General features: G+C 42.8%; 1 protein-coding gene across 2 annotated transcripts in view; it reads left to right on the top strand.

Moving 5' to 3' along the window:
- Window positions 1–2,668: 2,668 nt before the first annotated feature.
- Window positions 2,669–27,832, top strand: part of TRIM36 (tripartite motif containing 36) — a 43,358-nt gene continuing 18,194 nt past the window's right edge. Inside the window, exons 1-4 of one of the 2 annotated variants that reach the window (XM_070796822.1) lie at window positions 2,669–2,976; window positions 16,101–16,335; window positions 23,929–24,254; window positions 27,097–27,243. In XM_070796822.1, the coding sequence (XP_070652923.1) occupies window positions 2,914–2,976; window positions 16,101–16,335; window positions 23,929–24,254; window positions 27,097–27,243 (771 nt within the window). In that variant the 5' untranslated portion in view covers window positions 2,669–2,913. Of the gene's footprint in view, window positions 2,977–13,774; window positions 14,039–16,100; window positions 16,336–23,928; window positions 24,255–27,096; window positions 27,244–27,832 lie in introns of those variants that run through there. The other variant, XM_019968023.2, reaches the window with a different exon arrangement.

The raw sequence follows: 27,832 nt of genomic DNA, 5'->3' as shown, positions 1-27,832 counted from the left end.
TCCAGTATTCTTGCCTGGAGAATCCCCAAGGACAGAGGAGCCTAGTGGGCAGCAGTCCATGGGGTCACTCAGAGTCAGACACGACTGAGCAAGTAAGCACACAGCACATCTTTGAAAAGTTCTTAATGCTCCATAGTGCTGTTCACACGCTGACTAAATGAAGAGCTGTAAATACCACCAGGCATCTGAATACATAAATGCTCAGGGTTCAACTTGTGGACACCTATCTAGACCTCAGGGGCAGTTTCACTCCCTGCCTCTACAGCAGGGATTCTAAGACCCTTGCCCCCAGCCTTGGGGGCGGAACTCAGGCAACTGTTAAGCATATTGTGCCTGAAGTATTTCCTAGTAGCAAGTGATTGGGTGGACAGATCTTTTATAATAGAAGTTTTTTTGGGGGAAAAGAGGAGCAGCTAGTGCTGTCAGGTGGCAAAGGGATCCTTAAATGGGAGATATTATTAGCACTAAGACCATGAAGAGGTTAGAGACAGTTTAGTTCAACATCAGTCATTTTACAAAAGAAAAAACTGAAACTCGGGAAACTGAGTGGATTTACCCCAGGGGTAGCCAAAACTGACAGTTTCCTACTCAGTATCTGTTTCTTCTTCCTCACTAATGAACCCTGGATTTTGTTTAGAGTGGCAATGTTCCCAGAGTAAAAGAATCACCTTCTCAGCCTTCCTTGTAGCTAGGGATAAAGATATATGTCCCAGTCCTCACAAGGGAGATGTACTCGGAGGTCATTGGATGGGGTTTTGGAGAAAGCTTTCTAAAGGGAGGCGTCAGACTTCTTTTTGTCTCTTCCTTCCTCCTTCCTGTGTGTCACGCAGACACAAGACTAGTTGTTTGGCTTTAACATTGTGATTTTTATTATTTCTGGGTGTGAAAAAAACTTTCTCTTTTAAAGCAATACCTCTTGCAATCTATCAAATATTGGTGGAGAAGGACATGGCAACCCACTCCAGTATTCTTGTTTGGAAAATCCCATGGACAGAGGAGCCTGGCAGGCTACCATCCATGGGGTCGCAAAGAGTCCAACACGACTGAAGCAACTTAGCATCAAGTATTGGAGGAATCTGTTCATGAATGCTACAGCTGCTGCTGCTGTTGCTAAGTCGCTTCAGTCGTGTCCGACTCTGTGCGGCCCCAGAGACGGCAGACCACCAAGCTCCCCATCCGTGGGATTCTCCAGGCAAGAACACTGGAGTGGGTTGCCATTTCCTTCTCCAGTGCATGAAAATGAAAAGTGAAAGTGGAGTTGCTTAGTCATGTCCGACTCTTCAACACCCCATGGACTGCAGCCTACCAGGCTCCTCTGTCCATGGGATTTTCCAGGCAAGAGTACTGGAGTGGGGTGCCATTGCCTTCTCCGTGAATGCTACAGATCTTACTTGAATTCTGTACCTAGCTTTTCTTATGGAAGCAAAGGACATACCAAGGTTCTACAGAACCTGAGAAGGACAAGAAGCTTATCAGCAAGACATATGCTTGTTTCTTAGTTTCTCCTGAGCCCTCACTGTGAACCCCCAGCACATTAATTTTTGCTGCTTGCTGTAGGAGGGGATCAGCAGCAACTCAGAGAGGACAGTAACACCACCAACAAAAAGGCGGAGAGGGAAGTAACTCACTGAAGAAGGAGCAAAGTTCTGGTGGAAGAAAAGCACACGTTGTTAGAGCTTTATGGAGAAGTATGAAGGGAAAAGAGAAATTATTATATACTTTAGGATTTCTGGGCCAGAGAAGAAAGGGGTTTTTTTGCTTCTTTTTTTAAAGAGAAAAGTCCATGCCCTTATCACTTTTCTCCTTTTCAAGAAAGATAAAGAGTCTGCATATAGTGCAGGAATAGAGTAGACCTGACTTTGTTCCGCCAAGTTTTCTTCTCAAGAGAAGCAAAGATTGTCAGGTTTGAGTGAAGCAGAGAAAAGCCTAAGGGGCCAGTTTCAGCTGCAGCCTGCTAGGGGAGCTGCTATTTTAAAAGAGAAGTATAAAATACGAGAAAAGCGGCACTTAATGTCTAACTCCATGAAATGAAAATAATTGGAAAGTGAGTTAGTAGTAGCTAAAGGGTGAGACTGTTTATTCAGGAAGCACACCTTGATGGCCAGAATCGTCTTTTTTTTTTTTTTTTAATTAAAGGAAAGTTGAGTATCAAGAGGATACAGAGATATAATCGACCTTACACACTTGGTGTGCTTAAAATACAATCCCTGGTGTTTGTTCTCATCTCAGGAGCGCGGGCTTGGTTTTTGTTACCTATCGGATTTCAGGAAGGCTGACTTGAGATGCGGCGTTGCCATTTCCTGGGCCCTCACTTATTCTTTTTTTTCCGGCGCTGTCAGCCAGATCCTTTGTTGTGCCTGCTCTGCATTCATTCTCTCTGCCCTCACACCTCCAGACAGTGGGATGGGGATTTTTCCCGGGCCTTGCAGGAAGAGCTCCGGACGGCCACCGTCTCAGGCATCAGATAAAGGGCAGCTTTAACCAGCCAGTGGGTGTCGGGGCTGGGTCGGCGCCACGCCGGGAGCAGACAGGCTTTTGTGTCGGTGTTTGTCTCGGCGGCCGTCCGACCCCCGGGCAGGAGGCGCGGGCCGCGACCCCCAAGGAGGCGGGGCCTCCGAGCCGGGCTCCGCCTGGTGTGGATTTCACGGTCGCCGCCGCCGCCCTCGTTTGTTCCGTTACATCGCCCTGTCCTGAGCTAAGAACGCCAGTCGTGGCTACCCAGGAGCCCTCCATGGCCTTCCTTCCACCCAACTCTGCATTTTGCTTTTCCCCCTCGCTTTCTCGTTTTTCCTCGTTAACAGCATCCTGGCAGGGCGCTTGGCAAAACTCAGGCTAAAAACAGAGAAAAGAGAGGAAAAGGACAAATTCGGTGCACCTGCCTCCTTCCTCCAGAGTTTGCGAAGGATCTTAACCATGTCTGAGTCGGGGGAGGTTAGTGAATTTGGCTACATCATGGAATTGTTAGCCAGAGGCAAGGTAAGTGCCGGGGCGCGCGGAGCTGCGGCCTGGGTTCCGCCCCCAACCCCACCCCCCGCCCCCAGCTCCGGGCACTACTTGGCCTGTGGCTGCAGATGTCCCGGGCCCTGGCAGCCCCCGGGGAGGGCGGGACTGGAGTCCCAGGTCCGTGTCCTCAGCCAGGACGCCCAGCCGCTGCTGAAAGCAAACCAGACGTCTGACCTCCCACCCTCTCCACCCCCATTAATAGCGCGGCATCTCTGAAATGAGCCAAAAAGGACTTGGCCAGCTGGGTGACGGCGGGGGCTCTGGGGACCGAAAGGGGCAAGGGCTTAGCCTGCGAAGATGGGCAGGAGGGCCGGGCGTTGGCCAGGGGGCGCTCCTCGACGCGCCCAGGGCTCCTAAGCGTGGTTGACATCGTGTGGTTGACCTGGTCTGTCCAGGCGCAGAGTGCGGAGGGAAGGCTGGACCAGACGGTGGATAGACTATGAGGGTGGGATCGGGTTCACGCAGTCCGACCTTACGGCGGATAAGTAGGGGCAGAACCCCGGTTCTCCCAGCCCTGGTGTTTTCAGGTCCTCGGCCGTTGTCCTAGGCCCGGAACATTTCAGGCGTCCTTCCTTTGGAGGGCAGAGGGAGATGCAAAGGCACCGGGTTTCAGCCAGGCACCTGTTCCTTTCGGAGTCCTTGGAAACCCAGGCTGGCGCTGTCGGTGACGCCTGGTGACCCCGCCCTCTGCCGGGCGGAGTGGCGCCTTGCTGAAGCGGAAAGCCTTGCCGGAGTCTGCCTTCGGAGCTACATCTGAGAAAGTGCCTGGAGAGGCTCCTATGTGGTTTACAGGCGGGAAGAACTGGGAAATGTGAAGGTCCCGCGGTCCGCCAGGATTCGTCTGTGCTTAGAAAGCGAGAAACGGCGTCTGCATTTGTCCTCTGCAGCTGGAGTTTCGAGAAAAGGTTATGGCACAGACGAGAAAAAGATGCCCTGCGCAAGGTCATCATGAAAAGAAGGATGATCTGCAGCTATGCTGTGAGCCCCTGGAACATGAGTCTCGTATCTCACCAATCCCGGCAACGTGGATGCTTCAGGCCAGACAGTGCCACGGCTGGGGAGCAGGTTAACGTCCTCCCTGACCAAAGGGTCCCGGGCTAACTGTGGGCCTCCTGAATTCCCTCTCTTGTTGTGCAAACAAGGAATACACGCACCCAAAACAGAATGCTTATTCACTTTTCTTTAGTAGAGTCAGTGTTTCAGGCCATCCCTGACATTTACACCCTGGACCAGAAGCAGAAACGGAGGACACCGGTTCGACTTTCTTTCATGTCCCGAGGCTCCATCCTACACTTCGAGGGGCCTCCAGCACACGCGTAGGGACATTCTGGCCAGCATCTCCAAGCTCTTTGTCGCCCCAAACAGCTTCCCCTTGGCCACAAGCACCTCCCTTCGCCACCCCCGGTCTGGAGTGCGTACCACAACCCTCTCCACCCTCTGGAGGATCGACCCTGGGGAGAGAAGTTCAGAAGAAAGTGCTGAGCGAGGAGGCTGGCTTCCAGGGGGCAATCCTGGCCTGTCTAAAGCACACAGCAGGACCCTGGTTGCCCAGGAACCAGACGGGGGAGGAGGATGACTTTTGTTGGTTACAAAATCAATGGCCCACCCTAGATGGGATCAGGAGCAGAATGGCTGAGAGGTCAGTTTAGGCCCCTGGTGCTCAGGCATTCTTCAGAGTTAGCTGGAATTGTATTCCTTGGCTAATACTGTCCTTCAGTAAGCAGGCAACACTTGATATTAGGAGAGAATAGTTTTGAGGTAGGATCCAGGGATCTGCAAGTTGACATCCCAGGTGATTATGAAGCAGGCAGGTGAACTTCTCATGAACACTAAATGGGCAAGGAGGGCGGAATCATTCATGAACCCTTAAAACGTCTTATAATAAAGTCAGGTGAAGGAAACGAACCTCTTGCAATTAGCATTGTGTTTCACAGTACGCTCACTGTAGTGAAAAAAGACGACTCAGAACCTCCTGGCTTTATCCCCTGAATTTCTCTGCCTCACTCTCCACTAGGTGGACCCTCTTCAGAAAAGGGCCTGTAGCCGATGTGGAGGCGTGAGCTCAGCTGACTTCCAGAGTCAGAGGGGCAGGTGTGCCTGTGAAATCTCTGGGGTGGGAAAGTGGACTCTCACAGTAGGGTCTCTGCCTTTTATCTGGTGGAGTGAGGGGTCAGGAGTAGCCTCTTAACCATTACAACTCAAGCTTCTTCTCTGCCCTCTTTCCTTATAACTCTGCTCCTCCTGGTTCTGCTTAAACCCTCCTCATATACGTGATTATATAGGATTTGAACACTGAATACCTTACTGAGCATTAGCCATGGACTAACAGACCTCTGAGGTTTGACTTGCTTTCTTTTCCTCTGAGAAGTTAGGTTCCACTTTGTAGCTCAAGTTGGTAATGTAAAGAATAATATGAAATGGATCTAATTACACCAGGTTTGTGAAGTTTAAAACAAAAGAGTTGAGGCTCTTGTCTTCTTGCCCCCTCCCCTTTCCTCCCCTTCCTTCAAAGTTGGGACCAGTGGGTTGACCATCATCATAATTTCTTTCACTTTTCTCTGATGGCTTTAAAATTTTAAAACATTTAATATATGGTCATTGCAAAATATCGGAGAAGGCAATGGCACCCCACTCCAGTACTCTTGCCTGTAAAATCCATGGATGGAGGAGCCTGGTAGGCTGCAGTCCATGGGGTCGGGAAGAATCGCACACGACTGAGCGACTTCACTTTCATTTTTCTCTTTTATGCATTGGAGAAGGAAATGGCAACCCACTCCAGTATTCTTGCCTGGAGAATCCCAGGGACGGCGGAGCCTGGTGGGCTGCCGTCTATGGGGTTGCACAGAGTCGGACACGACTGAAGCGACTTAGCTTGCAAAATATTCAAATTTTATCGAAAACTTTACAAAGTCAAAGGTGGAACTTCACTCCCACCTCCAATCCACTGCGTTTCCCAGGGGCAGCAGTTTTCTTTGTGTCTACTTCAAATTAAATTAGCCTGCCGTTGTGTTCTCTGAATGTGGGAGGTGAGCCTTTCATCTCAGGGTAACATAAAACCCACATGATGAACTTGATCAGCTTATTGACTCTACTGTGATGATTACTTTAATATTTAAAGTACACAGTGATCTCTCCCACTGTGGTCTTTCTGTTCACCCAACAATACTCTATGAGTATGGGTGATACCTATGATTTATTCTCAAGAGGTTTAAAAATCAATGTAAATGGACTCCTTATATTTCACTATCACAGAAATTTGTACCATTTCTGGAAGCCACTTTCTGAAGTTTGAGGTTTTTTTTTCCCCAAAAAAACTTCATATTTTGTACTGGGGCCTAGCCGATTAACAATGTTGTGACAGTTTCAGGTGAACAGCACAGGGACTCAGTCATACATACACATGTATCTATTCTCCCCCAAACTCCCTTCCCTTCCAGGCTGCCACATAACATTGAGCAGAGCTCCATGTGCTATACAGTAGGACTTTGTTGGTCATCCATTTTAAATATAGCAGTGTGTAGATGCAGAGAAGGCAATGGCAGCCCACTCCAGTACTCTTGCCTGGAAAATCCCATGGACAGAGGAGCCTGGTAGGCTGCAGTCCATGGGGTCACTAGGAGTCAGACAGGACTGAGTGACTTCACTTTCATGCGTTGGAGAAGGAACTGGCAACCTACTCCAGTGTTCTTGCCTGGAGAATCCCAGGGGCGGGGGAGCCTGGTGGGCTGCCGTCTATGGGGTCGCACAGAGTCAGACACGACTGAAGCGACTTAGCAGGAGCAGCAGCAGCAGCAGTGTGTGGGTGTCCATCCCAAACTCCTTAACTATCCCTTCCCCCCATCCTTCCCCTGTTCAGCCCGCTGGCCTGTCTCACCCAGAAATCACAAGTTCCTTCTCTGAGTCTGTGAGCCTCTTTCTGTTTTGTAAGTTCACTCGTATCGTATCTTTTTAGATTCCACAAATAAGGGATGTTATATGATGTTTCTGCTTCTCTGTCTGACTTACTTCACTCAGTATGACAGTCTCTAGGTCCATTCATGTTGCTGCAAATGACTGGGTAATATTCCATTGATACATGTACCACACCTTTCTTGTCCATTCCTCTGTCAACCTGTGAACATTCAGGTTGCTTCCATGTCTTGGCTATTGTACACAGTGCTGCAATGAACATCGGGGTGCATTATCCTTTCAGATCATGTTTTTCTCTGGATGTATGCCCAGGAGCGGGTCATATGGTAGGTCTATTTTTAGTTTTTTAAGGAACCTCCATAGTGTTTTCCATTGTGGCTGTACCAATTTACATTGCCACCAACAGTGTAAGTGAGTTCCCTTCTCTCCACACACTCTCCAATCTTATCGTTTGTGGATTTTTTTATAATAACCACATGGTTATATGAAGTGATATCTCATTGTAGTTTTTATTTGCATTTCTCTAATAATTAGCAATGTTGAACACCTTTTCCTGTGCTTCTTGACCACATGTATGTCTTCTTTGGAGAAATGGCTGTTTGGTCTTCTGCCCATTTGTTGATTGGGTTGTTTGTTTTGATGCTGTTAAGTGTCATGAGCTATTTGTAAATTTTGGAGACTAATCCCTTGTTGATCAGATCATTTGCAAATATCTTCTCCCAATCTGTGGTTTTGTTTTGTTTTTCTTCTGTAACTCATCTCTTTGGACTAAAAGAGAGCTTTCCAAATCTGTGATCAAAATCTAGCATTACACAATGCAGTGTTTTCAAACTGTTTTGGTCTCTAGAAAGATGTACCTTATTAATTTGTTATCATCTTCACACATTTATTTTCTCTACACCATTGCATACTTTTCTGGAATCATATAATGAAAACTTGATGACAGGAAACCTAGAAGAATTTATATTTAGTGTACGTCTTTATTTAGAGTTTAAACATATTTATATTTATGTATTCATAGCCAGAAAGCACTTATTTCCTACAGTTCAATAGTTACTGTTAGGGCACATCCAAAGAGGCTTTGGAAAGCTTACATTTAATTTTAATAGAGAAACAGTGATGATTCCATTACTTGGTGAATTATTACTTTTAACTTTGAATATCTTTGTCACACAAAGAATTGAAGAACTTTTATAAACACAAAATTTGCTTTCAAACAAGATGCTTATGCACTGAAAGAAGTACGTTTGGAAAACCCTCAAATCTAGTGTGAAGTCTTAAACATCTCCTGGGACTAAAATAAAAATACCACCAAATGATCTGTTTCTGAAGACTCAATAGATAGTTGCTTTCACAACTGGATCTAAACTGGGTGATAATACTAAGGTTGTATCCACTGCAAAGTGTTCTTTAAAATATTTTTTTATATCTTGGGATTGGGCAAAGTGTGTGTGTTGGGAGGAGGGAACACAAAGAGATTTAGGTGTTAGCAATATCACTTGAAAATGGCTAATTTTGTAAATATTAGAATTTTCTTCTGATGTTTTTACTATATTGCTCAAAGATAATTTGGGAGGGAAAAACTTTCTGTGAAATGACTTTGTCAAATAATGTTTAATCACATTTTCTATGAAATTGTAAATTACATGTTAGATGCTTACTTGTGGGCAGTGCTAAAGTAGGGAGGCTAGAGTGAGTCTCAGGTTTGAATCTTAGCTCTTGGTGTGTAGGCATGTGTCCTTGATGGTATTACTTAATCTCTGGATAAAGCTGGAGAGAAGTTGTCATTGTTAATGTCCCCTCTGAAGGGAAGTATACCTATTTCACAGGGTTATTGCAAGGATTAGATGAATATTTTGTGCAAAGTTCCTAACACTGTTATTAGCACCTAGTAGGCCTTCAATAAGTAAAGCTATTACATCTACTTACTTTGACGATAGGTTTTGGTCTTGAGACACCTTATATGCAAATTATGATTATTTAACAATGGAAGGTAGAGGTGCCAGATAAAATGCCAGATGTAGAGTTAAATTTGAATTTCAGGTAAACAACCAATTTTTAATCTAAGTATATCCCATTCAATATTTGAGATATACTAAAAAAAAGTTCATTATGTATGTGAAATTCAGATTTATCAGGGTGTCCTATGTTTTTATTTGCTAAAACTGGAAACCCTAAGTATAGGAATAGTGAGACGCAGTTATAGGGACCTGCTAACAGCCCCTAAGTATTATTGATGTTCATCCTAAGTTGGCTAAAGGACCCCTTTGTCTACCAGTTACGCAGCCAATACACTCCTGTCATTAATGGAAACATGTCTACCAGGGCAGCGCTGTGTACCTCCTACCAACTCTGAAATTGTTGGTCTGGTGCTACCAGTTAGCCGATGAATGCCTCCTGGATTTTCTTTTAAACAAACAAAAGCTTGAAATGGTTGGGGAGATAAAGTTTATAAAACGTCAGACATGAGTGTATGGAATAAGAGCATGTAATTGTGTTAAACTGAGCAGTAAGGGGAGTACTCGAGCAGCTCAGAGTAAGGGGAACTGATCAGTGAGAACTAGACTCATGAGGATGGAGACTAGATCTGCAGCTTGAAAGGTGAGCAGAAGTTGGCCCACCAAGGGAAATCTGAACTTCCTGGCTGGCTGGACTCCTCTCCTCTGAGGTTGTTCCCATAGAAACTCTTTATGACAGGTGAGCTGGGCCTGCCAGAGACTTAGGTCAGTAACTGGTAAGTGTCATTTATTGTCCCTTTACCTGTAACTTCCTGGTACCCAGCAGCACAGACAGTGCATGTGCCAATCTACTGGAATGCCCTGTGGTTTGACTTCATTGCCACCTTCCTCACCACCTAAGTCCAGGGCTCTCTTAATTGAAAACCCAGATTGTTTCCAAACAGGGGGCAAGGTTTAGGAGTATGCTGGCCATGTCACCTGGTTGCTCATTCTTGCTCAGGATATACTCACAGAATGGTACTCTGGCTGTTTGACCTCAGACTGAACAGATGAAGAGCCAGTGGTGCCTCATGGCACTGACTGAGATACGCACCATGGCCATTAGGACATGACTCAGCCTGGAATTTAATCTCTTGTGTGGTATTAGGAATCAGTGTGGAAAGAGAGCTGGTTAATTTAATGAATACTGTATAGCCTAAAGGGTATCAGGCTTATATTTTAAGTGTGAGCTCATGAACATTTTTTGGGCCTCTATTTTACCAGACCTGAATAATGTGTGTGTGTGAGTGTGTGTGTGTGTGTGTTTTGGGAGTGGTGGTTGTTAGCAGGTGAAGGAGGAGAAATTGTCCTTTTGGACTTCATGAAACAGATAGATTCGAAACAGTTCACGGCCCTGTGATAGAAGAGCAATTACACAATGCCAACAAGCATAAGATATCATAATGTAGGCAAGAGTATAAAGGTCAAGCGACTGAGTGGGTGACAGATGTGGAATAGGCTTCCTTGTGTTGAATTTTGACCCATGTTTTAAAAGAAACTTGGAAAAGAAGGTTCTAGGATACTCCAAACTGAGGGGGAGGAGGCACCAAGGGATAGTGTATGCAGGACAAATTGGGAGAATAGGGATTTATAAAACAAAACACATCTTCTGTGTCATTCCTACTTAAACATCTTCAAAAGCTTCCCAGTACCTACTAAGAAGAAGCATGGTAGTTCTAGGCCCCACATACAATACTGGACTCTTGTGTTTCTGCAAGAGCATTTGAAGGCTGTCAGAGAGAGGGATGGGGAAAGGAGAGAGAAGGATTTTTTAAAATCTCCAAACCCATAGGACTTTCAGTTGAGCAACTGAGAAAGGTATTGGTTCTCTTTGATAGATGGATGGGTGTTGGGAGAAAGTGATAAGATGACCCCAAGCATGGCAGCCATGGGAAGAGCAATGACTAGGTAGGTGGGAGAGTGGCAGTTTAGACTGGTGGTTTTCAAATTTGCTTTCTTCTTACCAATATTCACCCTCCCCTGTTTTGCTTTTAAAAGTATATGGATGAGTTTACATAAGTATAAAAACGGTTATGGGTTAAATTACATTAAAAAGTTTCTAGAACTAAAACAGGTACATACTATAAAGTGCAAACAATACAATGTGGAAGGAAAGTGTCTTCCACACCTGCTTCATCCCCTTACTTCTTCACAACACTGTTAGCATTTCTTGTGCTCTATTGCAGACGTTTTTATTTGCTTATTTGTGCACATAAACAATATGCCTGCTTGTCTCATCTTTTTTATTTTTGCCAAAATGGCAACATACAGAATCCATATGGGTTTTTTTTTTGGTTTGTTTTTACACTATTTTAGAAGTCCTTTCTCATCAGTGCATTCATTTTAACTGCTAAATAGTATTCCATGGTGTGAATGTGCATTATGAATGGTAGATATTTAATTTCTACAAATAAAGTCCCTCAGAGATCTGTGTACATATTTTTGTGCATACACACACACACACACACACGTCTTTCAGTGGGAAAATTATTAGAAGTGGAATTGCTTAAAAGTAGAAGCACTGAAATTTTTTTGATAGAATTTGCAAAATTTCCCTTCAAATAAACCAAACCAATCTGCACTATTACAAAAAAGTTTGAAGGTGCCTGTTTCCCCCATTCTCAACCAAGTGTATTGAGGTAACTTTTGAACTTTGAGAATAAGATGGAAAATGGCAACTTACTGGCATTTGATTTGCATAATGGAAGGACTTTCAAGTTTACTTGCAGCCAAATGTTGTCTCTACAGTTTTTTTTTTTAGTTCATGTTAACGAAACCTAATCTCTTTTAGTCTGTACTTCAACTGATTCGTTTTGGACTAACGCACTATTCAAGTGGGGTGGTGTAAGATTAGAGCGACAGGGTAATTATTGAACCAAAAGACCATAATTAAAAACAAAAATTGGTTTATGATGCTTATTAATGGTTGAGCCTTTTAAAATCTATACGAGAACATTGTGTCGGACATCGTACAGGCTACTAAATTTCGCAGGCATTTATTTTCCTCAGTTCCCCCGGATTAGAACGATTCAGACCCCGTGGGGAGGAAGCAGCCTCAACTCCAGCCTGTAAAGCCACGCAACTAGGCATTACTCGGTGAGGTGTTCGTCCTCTCTGCACCTTATCTGTAAACTGAGGGCATTCCATTAAAGACCTTTGCTATGGTCCATTGCTGTTCTCAATTGTACCCTGCCACACTGTCATTTAATTGTCGTCTGGAGAAGAGGCTACCTCTGCTGACAGTGCTGTGGAAAGACGGCGGAACTGGTCACAGCGAGAGACTTGTCCCAAAAGGAAATAAAAGTGGGAAGCGGGTCAAAACCTACTCGGGATTCCGCGCTACAGCTCTGCGGTTCCCTCGCCCAGCTGTTTGTTTAGAGCGCCTGTTTTCTCAGTCTACACATAAGAGAATGGAATTATTTAGCCCGCTGGAAGGGCAGGGGCGTGATCTAACAAGACGGCTTTCAACAAACCCAGGTTCATTTGTTTTCGAATTGTCTTGAAATCTGGAGGAAACGCGCTTGGACTTCAGCAGGTGAATTTTTCGCAGCTAGTCTTCGAGCTCGGAGAAGGCAATGGCACCCCACTCCAGTATTCTTGCCTGGAAAATCCCATGGACGGAGGAGCCTGGTAGGCGGCAGTCCATGGGGTCGCACAGAGTCGGACACGACTGAGCGACTTCACTTTCACTTTTCATTTTTCATGCATTGGAGAAGGAAATGGCAACCCATTCCAGTGTTCTTGCCTGGAGAATCCCAGGGACAGGGAAGCCTGGTGGGCTGCTGTCTATGGGGTCGCACAGAGTCGGACACGACTGAAGTGACTTAGCAGCAGCAGTCTTCGAGCTGGAGAAGCTGGGCCTGACCACTGGCTGGGCGCGCCCACCAGCGGGTGCGTGGGTGCGGGAGCAGTTCAGGACCACCTGTTCCCATTTCCCCGCACCCTCCATGCCGGGGCTGGGTGGCAGGGACCCGCAGAGCAGCGGCGGCATGGACGGGACGCACACCCTAAGTCGGGTAGGAACGCTGCAATTCCTGGCCAGTACCCAGGGAGAGGGACCCCAACCCTGCGGCGTGTCCAAGCGCCACTTGGCAAGAACGTGCCGTGCGTGACGGCGCCGCGCCTTGGTGTGTAAAAGCAGAAGCAGAGCATGAGTGCCTGGCGAGCAGCCTTTAGGGAACGTGCAGCTCGCCTTGCGCATCGGGCCGAAGAGGAGGGGTGCGGGGCTGGGGCAGGGACCCGCTCGGGGAAACCCCCGGCCCGGGTAGGGCGGTGTGAGCCGGCTCTTTCCCTGGTCGCCTCTCTGCCGCGCGCGGCACCGGTGCGACAACATGGGGAAGGAGGTCTGGGCTCGACCTCGCCTCACCGCCCCGTCTAGGGTCAGGAAGTGGTGCTTGTCTGTGATGCTCAAGGCGCGCTTTACCGAAGGCGCGGACGTCCGGAGGCAGAGCCGAGGGATGGCGCGGAGAAGCGGCCCAGGATGCAGGCGGCTGCGGCGCCGCGGGACCGCTCCACCTCGGCCCCGCCCCGGCTCGGCCCTCCGCCGCCGCCGCCCCTTCCCCGCCTTCGCTTCCGCCCCTCCGAGGCTCCCGACCCCGTCAGGGGGCTTCGGCCGCGGCTCGGGCGGGCGCCCCGGGCGGCAGGGAGCGGGCCGAGGCGGCGGCGGCGGAGCGCGGGGATCCCGGCGCAGGCCACACCCGCCCGCCGCGCGGCCGCGGGCCTCCCCGCCCCCTTTGTGCGGTGGGCGCTGTCGCCCGGGCGACGCCGCCGCCCCGCCCCGCCCCGCCCTCCGCGGCCCGCGCCTGGGTCTCCGCGCGGCCGCCCGCCCCGCCGCAGTCCGCAGGAGCCGCCGCCGCAGCCGGTCGCGGGCCGCGATTCCCGGGGCCGTCGCAGGAGCAGAGCTCGGCTCTCCGCGCCTGTGCTGTAGTCCGCCCTGGCCGCCTCCTGCCCGCGTCGGTCCGCTGGCCGGGGCCGGCTGACCAGCTTGCCCTCCGGGTCCGAACCGAGGCTCGGCGGCCGCCGCGGGAACCCGCCCGCCAGAGCCTCCCCGGGGCCGCGCGTCTGCCTGCTGGGGCCCTGCCGTTGATGACACCGAGACTGCGATGGAGGGGGACGGCTCAGACTCGCTGGTGGGTAGGGGCGCGGCGGCTGCCTCAGCCCCGAGGGCGGCGCGCCGGAGCCCCGCGCGCTCGGTCTCCGCTGCCCTGAGCCGGGAGCGAGCCTCTCTTCCCGAGGAGCGGGGGCGGGCGTGCGGTGGCCCCGCTTCCTCTTCGCCTTCCTCGCCCCGGGCCGGTTCTGTAACCCCGGGCGCCCCCTGTCTGCCCCTGGGAGGGGAGGGTCGGATTCGAGGTCACCCGGGCCCGGAAGGGGGCGCCCCTCGGGCGCGGCGATGGCCCACCTGAGAGCCTCGGGGAGTTGGGGAGGGGCTCTCCAGTGGCCTTCAGACTGCCGAATTCGCCTTAAGGAGTCGGGGGCCCGCCGCGGCCCCGGGCGCCGGGACCGCCGCCCTTTGTCCCGGAGCACGGCGGGGCTGGCGCTCGAGTCCTCCTCGGACCCCCGCGAGCCCGGCCCGCGGTCGCCGCGAGCGCTGGCTCTTCCCCGGCTTTGCCTGCCCGCGCGGGGCGGACTTGCTCCGGCAGCTGTCGGGGTTCAAGTGCTTTTGTTTCAGGGAGTCGGGTGTGCAGTGCAGTTCTTCTCAACTTGTTGGTTTTCCGTCGAACCTCATTTATTTTGAAATGGCTTAATTGGGGGAGCCACCACACCACATTATTAGTAATCAGATTGCTTCCCTTCAATGTATGTAAAATGAACACTCGTTTTTCTTTTGCGTAAGAATTGCTTTATATCCATCGTGATTAGAAAGCTTATACACTGCTCTGTGTACAAGAAAAGTGGAAATGATTTTAGATCTTCCAATGAGAGGTAAACCTCCCATAAAATAGGGCGTGAGAATCTGTTTTGGATTTTGAAAGACAATATTTCCCTTTGAATTAGGTGTCAAATTCTTTATGAAATGAGATAGGATGTGAAGATTCTGTATTCTTTGATGTGAATTGTGAAGTGTGGATATCTTCCAGATTTTCTAAAACTGACGTGATGCGGGCTTTACAAAACAATTTATTGAGTGATGCAGCAAGAACCGCTGCATTGCACGACCCACGGACAGTGATAAAGCCCGTTGGCTGAAGTACTGTCGTCAGGGATTATTAACTCACTTGGTGTTATTTTAAGGGGAATAGACTCGCATACATTTTTATTTAACTAAAAGAAGTGAACTGATTCAGTTTTAATTTTCTGTGTGTAGTTGAAATGGTTGACTAACGTTGTACCATTATTACAATTGCAAGGATGCTAAATATAGATTCATAGCACCCGAAGCTTGGGATCCATGGAGGGAAAACTGCACAGGCAAAGGATGGGAAAGCTGGTATGAGGTCATTAGACCTTTATAGTTGTGATGAGTCTTAAGTGTTTCTCATTGAAAATAGTGCAAGCTTGTAGCATTGAGAGCACTTATACTGGTTCTTTGTAATCCTCCCTACCCTTTTAGTATTCATAAAGTGCTTTCAACATAACTGCTTTGGTATTCAGCCTGAGAACCTCAAGTATTTTACATACATTACAGTTTCTGCATGTGGAAAATGATCACGTTTAATGTAGAAAATTGCTGATCATTCAGCTTGTAAGTAGATTTCAAATAGGGTCCAGGAACATAATGACTAGTCTAGTTTTTACCAGCTCCTGTTACTTGTCAGTTACAGAGCTAATGTGCTAAATAGGAATAATCCTGTTCTTAGTGCTGCATTCTTTTTTTTTTTTTGGTGCTATATTCTTAATTTTTATTAAAGTAATCTACTTTCAGAATTTCACTGAAGGCGAAATATTATGGATGCCAAATATTTTATGCTAATTTTTCTCATATTTCAAATATATATATATATATATATATATATACTTTTACCATCTCACGTAAAATCTCATGTCCGTTCGTTCACTTCTAGGCCAAGCGATGATGAGGGGGTGGATAAAATAATGGTGTAGACTTTCATAGCCCAAAAAGAAACTTCAGATTTAAAAAAATCTTTAATTCTTTTCGGTAGTAATTATATATGTATTTATACACGGGGTATAAGCAAGTTAATGTATTTACACACTAAAAGCCTTTTGTTCTGATTTCTGCTTCTCATTAAGGTTACCATTAAGAATATCGAAAGAGAGCTCATTTGCCCGGCATGCAAGGAGCTGTTCACCCACCCGTTGATTCTCCCTTGTCAGCATAGCATCTGTCATAAATGCGTGAAGGAGCTCTTACTGATGCTTGATGATTCATTCAATGACGTGGGGTCTGACAACTCCAATCAGAGCAGTCCTCGACTTCGGCTTCCCTCCCCTAGTGTGGATAAAATTGACAGAATTAGCAGACCAGGTATGTGGTAGAACCGGCTGAGGAAGCTTGTTTATATGTTCAGAGATAATTGTAGAAGGGAAATTTCATCATTTTGGGGGTTAATCTTTCCAGGTGAATAAATTAAAACTGTACTTATACAAGAATCTCTCTCTCTCTTAAAATGAACTTTTAAAATGTCAGAATGAACTTTTAATTGTCTTTTGATATTCATTTAAAGTGGATATTGGATGTTGAACACCAGCTTTGTGTTAAACCCATTGTTAACTGTGTCTGTATTTTAGGGCATGTTCTATAACCCTGTGATGTCCTTTATAGGAGGGTTCAAATAATGGACTACTGAAGTACTTACTAGGGACTCTTCTATGTTTGGTAATAGGTAAATAAATATGCAAAATTAAAGGGTGAGACTATGTAATGCCTAGTCCCAGAAGCCTTTCAGAGTAATGTTATTTGGTATCATTCTAATACATTTTATTCTTCAGCCATTTTTTTTTGATCCAGATTTTAAAATAACAATTTTGAACATCAGCTAAACAGTGGAATTCTGTAATAGTTTATAGAAGTAGATCTCAGTTCAGTTGAGTTGCTCAGTCGTTTCCGACTCTTTTCGACACCATGGACTGCAGCATGCCAGGCTTCCCTGTCCATCACCAACTCCGGGAGTTTACTCAAGCTCATGTCCATTGAGTCGGTGATGCCATCCAACCATCTCATCATCTGTCATTCCCTTTTCCTTCTACCTTCAATCTTTCCTAGCATCAGGATCTTTTCCAAGGGGTCAGTTCTTTGCATCAGGTGGCTGAAATATTGGAGTTTCAGTTTCAGCATCAGTCCTTCCAATGAATATTCAGGACTAATTTTCTTTAGGATGGACTGGTTTGATCTCCTTGCAGTCCACGGGACTCTCAAGTCTTCTCCAACACTACTGGGATGGTATTTTTTTCTTCTGAACATCTATTGCAGGATTAATGTAGATCAAAATGAATTTGAAATCACTGGGAACAAGGCCATTGGAAAATTAAGGGCCAGAATGAGCAGTGAGAATCAAGGGGAGGCAAAGGTTTGGATAGAAATGTCACAGCCTTACCTTCAGCACTTCCTTCCTGTTGAGGAGAGTCCTCTAGTGGCCATGAGCACCAGATCTCAGGGCTTCAGCTCTGCCTAGTTTGGGCTTTGAAGTTTCCAGTTTCATCCTTTGTCCACTCTATTTCTCTTTCGTTTAGGAGTAACTTTTTAATATTGTAAAAAAAAAAAAAAAAAAAAACAACCCAAAAACGAAACTTTTTTTTTTAAATCAGAAAAAGATCTTTTTCTCATTTGCGTGCTAGAGAATGCCATCACCTCTGGTTGTGCTATGATACGGAATCTCCTTGGGCAGTATTTGTGTCTGTGTGTTCCATTAGAGAGTGGATAAGAGGAGATTTGTGCTAAGAGTGGTACTATGGTATTTTAAATCCATGAATTTTTCTTTAAATGGTAATCACTAGTTGCTTGGAGGGTATTTTACGCACATAAAAGTTGTATGTGTATACATAAAAGGGAGCATTGGGTAACTGGGAGGTGCAGGGTGCATGAGGGTGGAGAGGGCTTTGCTCTTTGTGAAGTTATCACTTTCATGTTTTCCTCCTGAGAGGAGACTGGTGTACTGAGGAGGGTAGGAAAGACGGTGATAGCTTGAAACCATTCTACCAGATAAAAGTTCATCTTCTATTAGTAGATTCTTAGAGAATAATTAGGGACCCTGGCTTAATTGATGAACAAGATCCACTTTTTGTATACTAATGTTCAGCCCAGTCCATTAAATGAGATTCTAGTTAAATACTAGTATTTTTACTGATCTTTAGATTGAGCTCACATGTGTATTTCATGAAATTCTTTATTATGTTTAGGCTTTTAATCTTAAGACTTGGTTAGTTTTTGTAGAATCAGTATAAAACATGAATAAAAAATAGTTAACTGTTTCTGATTCCAGGAACTTACCTAGCCCAGCAGTTGGTAGCCATTCAATAAATATTTGTCGCATGGATGTTGAATGGCAAACGTCTGCTATGAGATTTGTATAGAGCATGCCATAATGGCTTATCTTCATTGATAATGGCATTGTTTTCCAGGACAAGAGATCAAAAGTAGATTTACTAGATATGTTCTTCCCTCTTCTTTAGGAAGAGCCCTTTTAATCTGAACTGTGTCCTGACAGGGGACAAGTTAGAAAGCTGCTCTGCGGAGAGTGATTAAAGGAAATAAGAATGTTAGCTGGGAGAAGGGTGTGACTGCAGAATATGATGGCTGTCTCATGGGAGAGTAGTAGTGCTCTAGGTATGTTCACAGCAGACGTTCCAGATCTGTCCAGTATACTGGCCACATATGGCTGTTGAGCACGTGAAACACGGTAGTCTGAATGGAGGGATACATGTGGAGCTCTTAGAAGGAAAAAATGAACATGAATATCTCTAATAATTTTATATTACATTTTGAAATGATAGTTTTTGAATATATTATATTACTAAATATGTATTTCTAAAATTAGCTTCACTTCTTTATTTTTACTTTTTTGATATGGCTATTGGAAAATGGAGGAGGAAATGGCAACCCACTCCAGTATCCTTGCCTGGAAAATCCCATGGACAGAGGAGCCTGGCTGGATACAGCCCGTGGGGTCGCAGAGAGTCGGACATGCCTGAGTGCACACACATTGGAAAATGTAAAATGATGTGTGGCTTACACTTTCACATGCATTTCTTTCAAATTGCATTGCATGTTTCATTTGACACATTTTAAAATAAAAGGATGCCTTGAAAGGAGAGCAAGATGTGTATCTATAACATTAGCATATTAAGTTGTAAAATCTAAAAGAGCTGTATAACTGTTCGTTTTTGGTCGTATGTGTGTGTATATATATATACACACAAGATTTTTCTCCCATTTTGTCGTCATGTCCCATTTGTCTGTTGTCATTAAGATACAATCAGTGTTAGTAATATTTATTTATTGTGCTGATTTCGGTCACTTAAAACAAGCAAAGATACTTTACTTTGACTTTGTATTTTCAACAGTTACCATAAGTAATTGTTTAAAAACACAAATATGTGATTGTTTAAAAACACAGATCCACAGGATGAAGTATAGGCTCTTAATTGCTGCACCAACAGTGTTTAATTCTGAACTGTGATAAAATAACCTCGATGAATGCTTTACATCGGTGGCTTTATATAAATACCATGTGTACCAGGAGGAACACATTTTTTACTGTCAATTCAATAATTGTGTTATGTGTAGGACACAGTTACTGCTTTATCTTTTGTTAACATGTTGTGAATCTTCTCTTTGAAATTAAATTCTAAATCCAGCTTTCTGTTCATTGTTCACAGCATCACAACGGAGATCTTTGGGGTGGAGAGGTAGAAAATGCTTTATTGCTTGTGTGGCCGCAGGCAGTATAGTGTTGGATTTAAATTAAATAACTTTATAGAGATAAATTAAAATCATCATCAGTGGTCAAGTCTTCAAAATCATGTAGAAAGTGAACAAATTGGGCTGACATGACTTAAAGGTCAACAGGACTAAATTTTCAAGCAAGTTCTGATGTTTTTAAAGGGAGTTCTGATTATTAGTGCTTGCATTTTGTCATATATGCACACACACGTGTATGTATCCATGATGGGATATGTGTAAAGAAAAAGACATCCCCTTGTTACTATTTTTTTAAATGTTACCTTAAAATGCTTTACATTTACTTAATGGAGCAAAGCTTAAATTAACAGCCATATTGCTGCCTTGGGGAGGTTAAATAAGCCAGTACCTTAATTTGCCTAAATGTATTGATAATTTCCCTGGTGGCTCAGATGGTAAAACATCTGCCTACAACGTGGGAGACCTGGGTTCGATCCCTGGGTCAGGAAGATCCCCTGGAGAAGGAAATGGCAACCCACTCTAGTACGCTTGCCTGGAAAATCCCAAGGACAGAGGAGCCTGCTAGACTACGTCCATGGGGTCGCAAGGAGTCGGGCATGACCGAGCGACTTCACTTTGTTTCACTTTATTGATAATTTTGGTAGTTAATACCATAAATCTTTGCTTGTTTATGCACATGGTGTATTTTTTGTTAATATTTTAAATTATTTGGGATCTGAGTTTTAACATTTGGGTCTTTCTCATTGTGAATAAATAATGTACATTGCTTTTGTGTGAAAGGTGGGCCAACTCATCATATTAAAATAATTTCTTTTTTTATTCCAGTTGACCTTTAAAGTAAAATTGGCTACTTTTTTTTTGAGGGAAAATGCTGGTGATACCTTAAATTTTGGTGGAGAAAATAAACACCTGAAATATTACCCTTTTCTGTTTTCCTCACCTTCTTCTACATGCCTCAATTTAAAAATCTTAAGCCACTTCTAGAAGCCACACATAATCCATTCTCTTATAGGTTTTAGTGAGACCCTGAGAATTTGAAGTGTTGAAACTTAGTAATTAGGAGGAGAGGTAGGAACAGTTTGCTTAAAAAATAATTGCTCATTACCCACTTTTGATTCAAAGGGTAGTCAAAGTTTTTGCAGTTTGAAAATCTAATACTCAAAGGGATAATGTAACTCATAGGCATCAGATGGTCAGAATGTGGCTGCATTAAGGTGGTGCGTAAGGCAGCAGCCTTTGCACAGCACCAGGGAGCCAGCATGATGTCAACTGAGGAGATACTGTCTACTGTGTGGCCAGGTAGTAACAGTGGGGAGTAGTTTGCAGCCAGAATATGGCAGAAGATAATGCAGTTGGAATAGGTCTGGGATTGGTGATGAATTTTTGTTTTGAAATACTCGATTTTGAAATGCTTTATTACTATTTTTTATCATTTAAGTGGGAAATTGTGATGGAAAGATGACTTTTGAGGGAGGATTTGCTATAAACCAGTTTGAAATAATTTTGGAGTCTTCATTTTTATGCTTAACTGGTTTAATCTGTCTTTGAAGTTAAAGGTATAGGGGGAAAGTGTTGATTCTGCAAAATGAGAGTGTTCAGATAATTAGCAAATATCATTAACCCAGTGAATGGAATTTGACTTGGAAAATTGTCTCGCTTGGCCTGTTTTGCCGCTTTACCTTTCTAAGTGGTCATTACTCCCGTCCTATTATACCGTGCTTTTGGGTAGGACGGTCCACAGACCTTTGTGTGATCATGGAAACGCTTGACCCTGTGCCATACAAGAGGGTAACCAAAAATGGCTTTTGACAATTTTAAATGTGGGTACTACCAAGGAATTGACTTTTTATATTAAATTTTAAGTAAATTTAAATAGCCGCACTTGGCTAATAGTTACTGGATTAGCAGAGTTATAGAGAAATATTGATTCTGTTATGTTTTATTCTTAGTTCTATTGACTTGATTTTTTTTTTCCATCTGGCTTACTTCTCAGAATATCTTTAGATTTGTCTTGTTTTCTTTATTGCCCTGAAGTATATTTTATTGTTTATTTTTATGAAAACGATGGTAGAAGATAAGACAGACAAAATAAAAGTTCTTTAGATTCATAAAAAAATTTTGAGAGCTTTTAAGATCTGTTTAGAAAAATAGCCAAGATATATTGATTTAATAGTTTGTCTGGTTTAAGTAGTTCAGTGTGATGCCTTACACCTTACTTTTTATTGTAAAAACAAAAGAGGCTTACAGAAAAGGGATAAAACTTGTTTTTGAAATTTCTGAACATGAGGGTCAAAATCTGGGTGTCACCAGTGTACATGTTAAAGCATGATTTTACTGGCATAATTTATTTTTGTTTTTTCCCCATTACCTAATTGAGCACAACCTTCAATTCATAAAACCAATAATTCCTTTTTTTAAAACATTGACTGTTAAGATTAGTTATCCATTTTAATTTTTATCACCTAGTTCATGTGTGGAAGCATGTAACTAAATATGAATTTCCATTTGTTTAAACTTGACCACTGCACTGTATCACTTCCAGAATTATTTGGCTTGTTTTTTCACTAAATGAAATTTTCATTGGCATGTGTTTTAAAACTAGTTCTGCTGCTTATTTTATTATGTGCCTGCTGTGGTGTGAAATATCTCATACTATATTGCATGTTTTTGGAATTATTACAAGGATATATTTTACATAGGATTTTCACATTTTTATGTGACTGCTTTCTTGGGTATATTTTTAAATGTAAAGTTTAAAAGTGTCTAAGTTTTTTGAAGATATTTAAAATGTAAAATAATGCAGTTGCATGCTTGTGGCATAAGTAGCTTTGGGGGCCTAATGCTGTTTTGCATGTTGTAAAGTCACTTCAAATGTCTCATACCATGGACTGATCACTAAATTTTACCTATGTAGTGATATGTCAGACATCTTTTAAGATAGTCTTCAGTAATGATAGTAATGTTGCCTAGGCGATATTAATACAGCTGTTTAAAGACATTTTCTAAATGTGATTTACTAGATTTAACCACTCACTTTTGGTATTGGATAGTAGTATGAAAGAAGGCTATAGCCAAAACAGTTTGTGTTTGTACTTAGGGAGTTGTTTTGTGGGCAACCAAGACTACCTGCTTGGACTAGATTTATGCAGGAGAGGAGGAAGCAGGATAGGCATGCCCCTGTGTTAAACAGACCACCCCAGACTCCTGCGAACCTGTGGGCAAGGACTGTCAGGCCTTGGTTTCTTGATTTGTTAAAATCAGGATACTACTGAGGAAAGGTGTGTTGTAAAGTTACTTGTAGTATTTTTGGTATATCTTTTGGCTTACTGAATTAAACAATCTTAATGATTCTTTTTTTCAGGTCATAAGAAGATAATAAATGGTTGGTTCCTCTTAAAGTCACTACATTCTAGGTCTATGAATAAGCTTTTCACTCTCTTATAGATTGCATTGAATTAACTAATGATTTTGCCAACTGAATTTTCTAGATAAAACAATACTACAGTGGGATACCCTTTATTGCTTCTTAATAATTTTGTTGTCACGTATTTTTCAGAGAATCTGAGCTATGGATTTGATTGTTTTTTTTAATTTTTTAATTTCTTTTTATTTTTTTGTGCTATGGATTGTTTAACCAGAAAGTATGTATGGATACATAGATACAAAATTTTGCATGCAATTTCAAATAGTTTACTAAACTATTTGAATCTTCCTGTAATCAATCCATGGACCCTGCCTGGGTTAAGGGCTCCTGCCCTTTTGTGTATAAAGTCAGTTACTATCAATCAGCCAAGGATATTTTCATTTAAATGCAAGCCACATTCCTTTGGGTATGATGTATAAAAATAACCATGTTTATATAATTGTTTACTTTCAAAAAATCTTGACCCTGTGTAGTATTGTATGCTTCGTCCACATACCTGATTTAATATGGGATTTATATGGGATTTACTCTAGAATAATTTCTTTCATCTTTGATTTGATAACTTAGTAGCTTGGGCTTTTGTATACCAAGGAAAAACCATTAAAAAAAAAAAAGAATTTTCAGTACACGAACTGATTCATATGCAGCCACTTTGAGTATTACGTTCTTGGAATATATATGTAGATACATACCTTTGCAAAACATGACTCCTTTTTTTTTTCATTCTATTCATTTTCCTACCTATGTAACTAAACAAGAACTTATTAATTACACAGGCTGGAAGCGCAATTCACTGACCCCTAGGACAACCACTTTTCCTTGTCCTGGCTGTGAGCATGATGTGGATCTTGGAGAGCGGGGTATCAATGGTCTTTTTCGAAATTTCACTTTGGAAACTATTGTTGAAAGATATCGGCAGGCAGCCAGGGCGGCCACAGCCATTATGTGTGACCTTTGTAAGCCACCACCTCAGGAATCCACAAAGAGCTGCATGGACTGCAGCGCAAGCTACTGCAACGAATGCTTCAAAATTTACCATCCGTGGGGCACTGTAAAAGCGCAGCATGAGTATGTGGGTCCAACCACGAACTTTAGACCCAAGGTGAGTGACGTTTCTATGAAGTTAGTGTATTAAACTTAATATGATGAGATGAATTATACCAAGTCCAGAACCTGACAGAGGGAAAATAATTTTAAAAGCTGACAGGAGAAATTAAGGCCTTATAGTTGGAGTTGCTGCTGCTGCTGCTAAGTCGCTTCAGTTGTGTCCGACTCTGTGCGACCCCATAAATGGCAGCCCACCAGGCTCCCCCGTCCCTGGGATTCTCCAGGCAAGAATGCTGGAGTGGGTTGCCATCTCCTTCCCCAATGCATGAAAGTGAAAAGTGAAAGTGAAGTCGCTCAGTTGTGTCCGACTCTTAGTGACCCCATGGACTGCAGCCTACCAGGCTCCTCCGTCCATGGGATTTTCCAGGCAAGAGTTAGTGTGTTGCTAAATGTCCCCAGAGCTTAGAAGGCAGTAGTATGGTTCACTCTTATTAAAACACAATGATGTACAATACCTGAGTATTTGTAATGATTACTGAGAAATAGAGGAAAAGTTCTGTCAGATATACTCTCTATACTCAAGACTGAGATAGTTAAAGTTAAAAAGCTTTTGTCCTTTAATATGACAAGCCTGTCATTGTCTAAAAGGTGTGGTTGGGCAACATCCTGACATTTTTAGTTACCTAAATTGTACCATGAATAAATAAGAGTAATTACAGCCGAATAGTTTGAAGCTTATGATATAATGGTTATATAGTATCTGAAGTGGAATTTGCATTTTTAAGTATTTGGGTAGTTTCTGTAATAATGTACAAAGGAACTTGATGAATGAGGTTATAGTTGTCTCTGAATGGATATTTATTGAAGCTAGATAAAGGATACATTGTGATTTATTTTATTATTCTTCCAGGTAAATAAATAAATAAACATTACTCTGTTTTTTGAAAAAGGATTCTATGCATTGTGGTTTGCCCTACTATGTGATTCAAAAGCAGAATGTGTTTTTGACATCTTCACTTAATACTGCTTTCTGATTTTATATAGATTTAAAACATGTAATTGATTCTTTTGATTGCTGTTCTCATTCCCCTAAACCTAGTAACTTGTGTGAATATGAATTCTATTTATGTTGTTAAACGTAAGACACTAAGCATAAGACATTTCCATAGAAAAATGGAAAAAAAAAACAGTCTTCAAAGTTATCTTGAAACTGTGAGCTGAATACTTCTCATTTCTTATTAAATGGGGTAGGTGTGGTGGATTAAAACAAGAGCAGCCTGCGCCTGTGCTTTTTGGAATGACTTCTTTCTCAAACTGTGCCAGTGTAGCAATAGACTTCGGAGAAGGCAATGGCACCCCACTCCAGTACTCTTGCCTGGAAAATCCCATGGACGGAGGAGCCTGGTGGGCTGCAGTCCATGGGGTCGTGAAGAGTCGGCACGACTGAGTGACTTCACTTTCACTTTCACTTTCATGCATTGGAGAAGGAAATGGCAACCCACTCCAGTGTTCTTGCCTGGAGAATCCCAGGGATGGGGGAGCCTGGTAGGAGGCCGTCTATGGGGTCACGCAGAGTCGGACACGACTGAAGCGACTTAGCAGCGGCAGCAGCAATAGACTTATTAAATACTTTAAAATTCGCTATTATATTCCTTAGCTCAGCTTAAATGCTTAAGGTCATAGATTTTTAAAAATTTATGACTTCAACCTAGTGTTTGATGTGTCTTTTAAAATATTAATTAAATTGATTAGTACTATTCTATCATGAAGGAACCTATAATTATTAAGTATGTTGGGCTTTAGTTTTTAGGAGTTAATTTCATAAAGTTGACCATTTTTGAGTATAAATTATAGTCTTGTTCTGTTTACAAATGTAAGATTGATAAGAGAATGAAATGTGAAGAAGTTATATTGAGGAGAAGTTTTTTCCCTCCAAGTGTTATTCACTGTAGTAAAATTCTAAAAAGGTGTCTCTTATCCTATAGAATATTTACTTGTAATTTTGAGTTCTTGCATTCTTTGCATGAAGCGAAGTTTTATATTCTAATTGTAATGGCTTTGAGAATGTAGGAACCTGGATGTGCCTAAAAATTTGAAATCTTTTCCATTATTTTTCCTGGAGCTACATATTAGTATTAGGACTTTTTGTATTAGAATTAAAAAAAAAAATTTCTAAGCTATCAGACCAGTTGTAGCTGCTTAAAATATTATCTTGTGGAATAATTAACAGCTTTTTGATTAAAACAATCCTTTTCTTCCAAATGAAAACAGCTATATTATATAAAATTCAGTTTAACTATGATGATAGTTTATGGAATAAATAAAAAGGTAGAAACGAAAATCAGGAAAGCACAGTCCTAAATTTGTTCATTGTGTGGGTAAACAATATGTAAAACCAAGCATTTGGAACCTTGTATGATGAAGTGTTCCAAGTTCCTTAGTGACAGATTTCTTGTGAGGATAATGAAGCAATAGGTTCTCATGGTTGTTTGTTTTAATACTTTATAAACATTGATCATAATCATGAATAATTGCCTAGTCATTGTGGTCAGAGGACCTTTCTAGCTTGTTTAAGCGTTTTACTTAAGTCTGATAGGAAAGAAATTTTCAACTCCTTAGCACTAAGTTTAGGGGAAATAACGTTTACATAATTACTTGACCATTTGAACCCTTAAATTAAAAAACAATAATTCTAATGTAGACAATTTTCATACAATGGGCCAAATGCTTTTATTTCTTTTTACTTTTTTATTTCTTTTATTACTTTAGATGGCTTTAGTTAGTGATTTTATAATGCAAATCCTTGTGTTTTGGTACTTTATCCAATTACTTGACATCTTTTGAGTGTATGTAATCTATGAGGACCCTTAATCCCACTTTTATCCTTTGTTCAATAGATTTTGATGTGCCCAGAGCATGAAACAGAGAGGATAAACATGTACTGTGAACTATGCAGGAGGCCAGTGTGTCATCTCTGTAAGTTGGGTGGGAATCATTCCAATCACCGCGTAACCACCATGAGCAGTGCCTACAAAACCTTAAAGGTAGAGCTTGTTTTAGAACTAAATTTTGATTCTTTATAACTTTAGACCCTTAACTTTTTTTTCTGTATAAAATCATGGCAGATTGTGTGATCTGTTTTACTGAAATGAGTTAACAGTCTGAAGCATTGCTTAATGATCTGCTAATATTAGGTTGTTAGTATATGTGACCAGGCAGCTCTTCGTCCTTGTAATGTGCTAGTTCTAAAGTCTGAGTGCTGAGAGGGACAAAGGACTCTTCCTTATGATCCATCCCTGTGTGAGCCCAGCGCCATGACCTTGAGTGTGGTTAGTAGCTTTTTGAAAACGCTTGATTCTTGTTGCTTGCCAGTAGAATAAGTATAAACTTTTTTTGTCTATTCTGTGGATACTAGCTAAACCTGAGTTACTTGCTGTCTGTTAACATTATACATGGCCCTCTTAATACTTAAAAAAATTTTTTTTTGTTTCATTCTTTTTTCCTTTTTTAAAAGGAATTCATTCATTTAGAAATCTACCACCCATTTAAATTGTTGTCTCCTTTAACAATATATGTATGTGTTTTTGGCATATCTACCTACAGTTTCATGTTTCGTGTTTTGTGGGTCTGTCA

This window comes from Bos indicus, chromosome 10 (assembly GCF_029378745.1).
Source record: "Bos indicus isolate NIAB-ARS_2022 breed Sahiwal x Tharparkar chromosome 10, NIAB-ARS_B.indTharparkar_mat_pri_1.0, whole genome shotgun sequence".
NCBI lineage: Eukaryota > Metazoa > Chordata > Mammalia > Artiodactyla > Bovidae > Bos > Bos indicus.
Note: the sequence above shows the minus strand (reverse complement) of the source record. Positions and strands in the feature narration are given on the sequence as shown.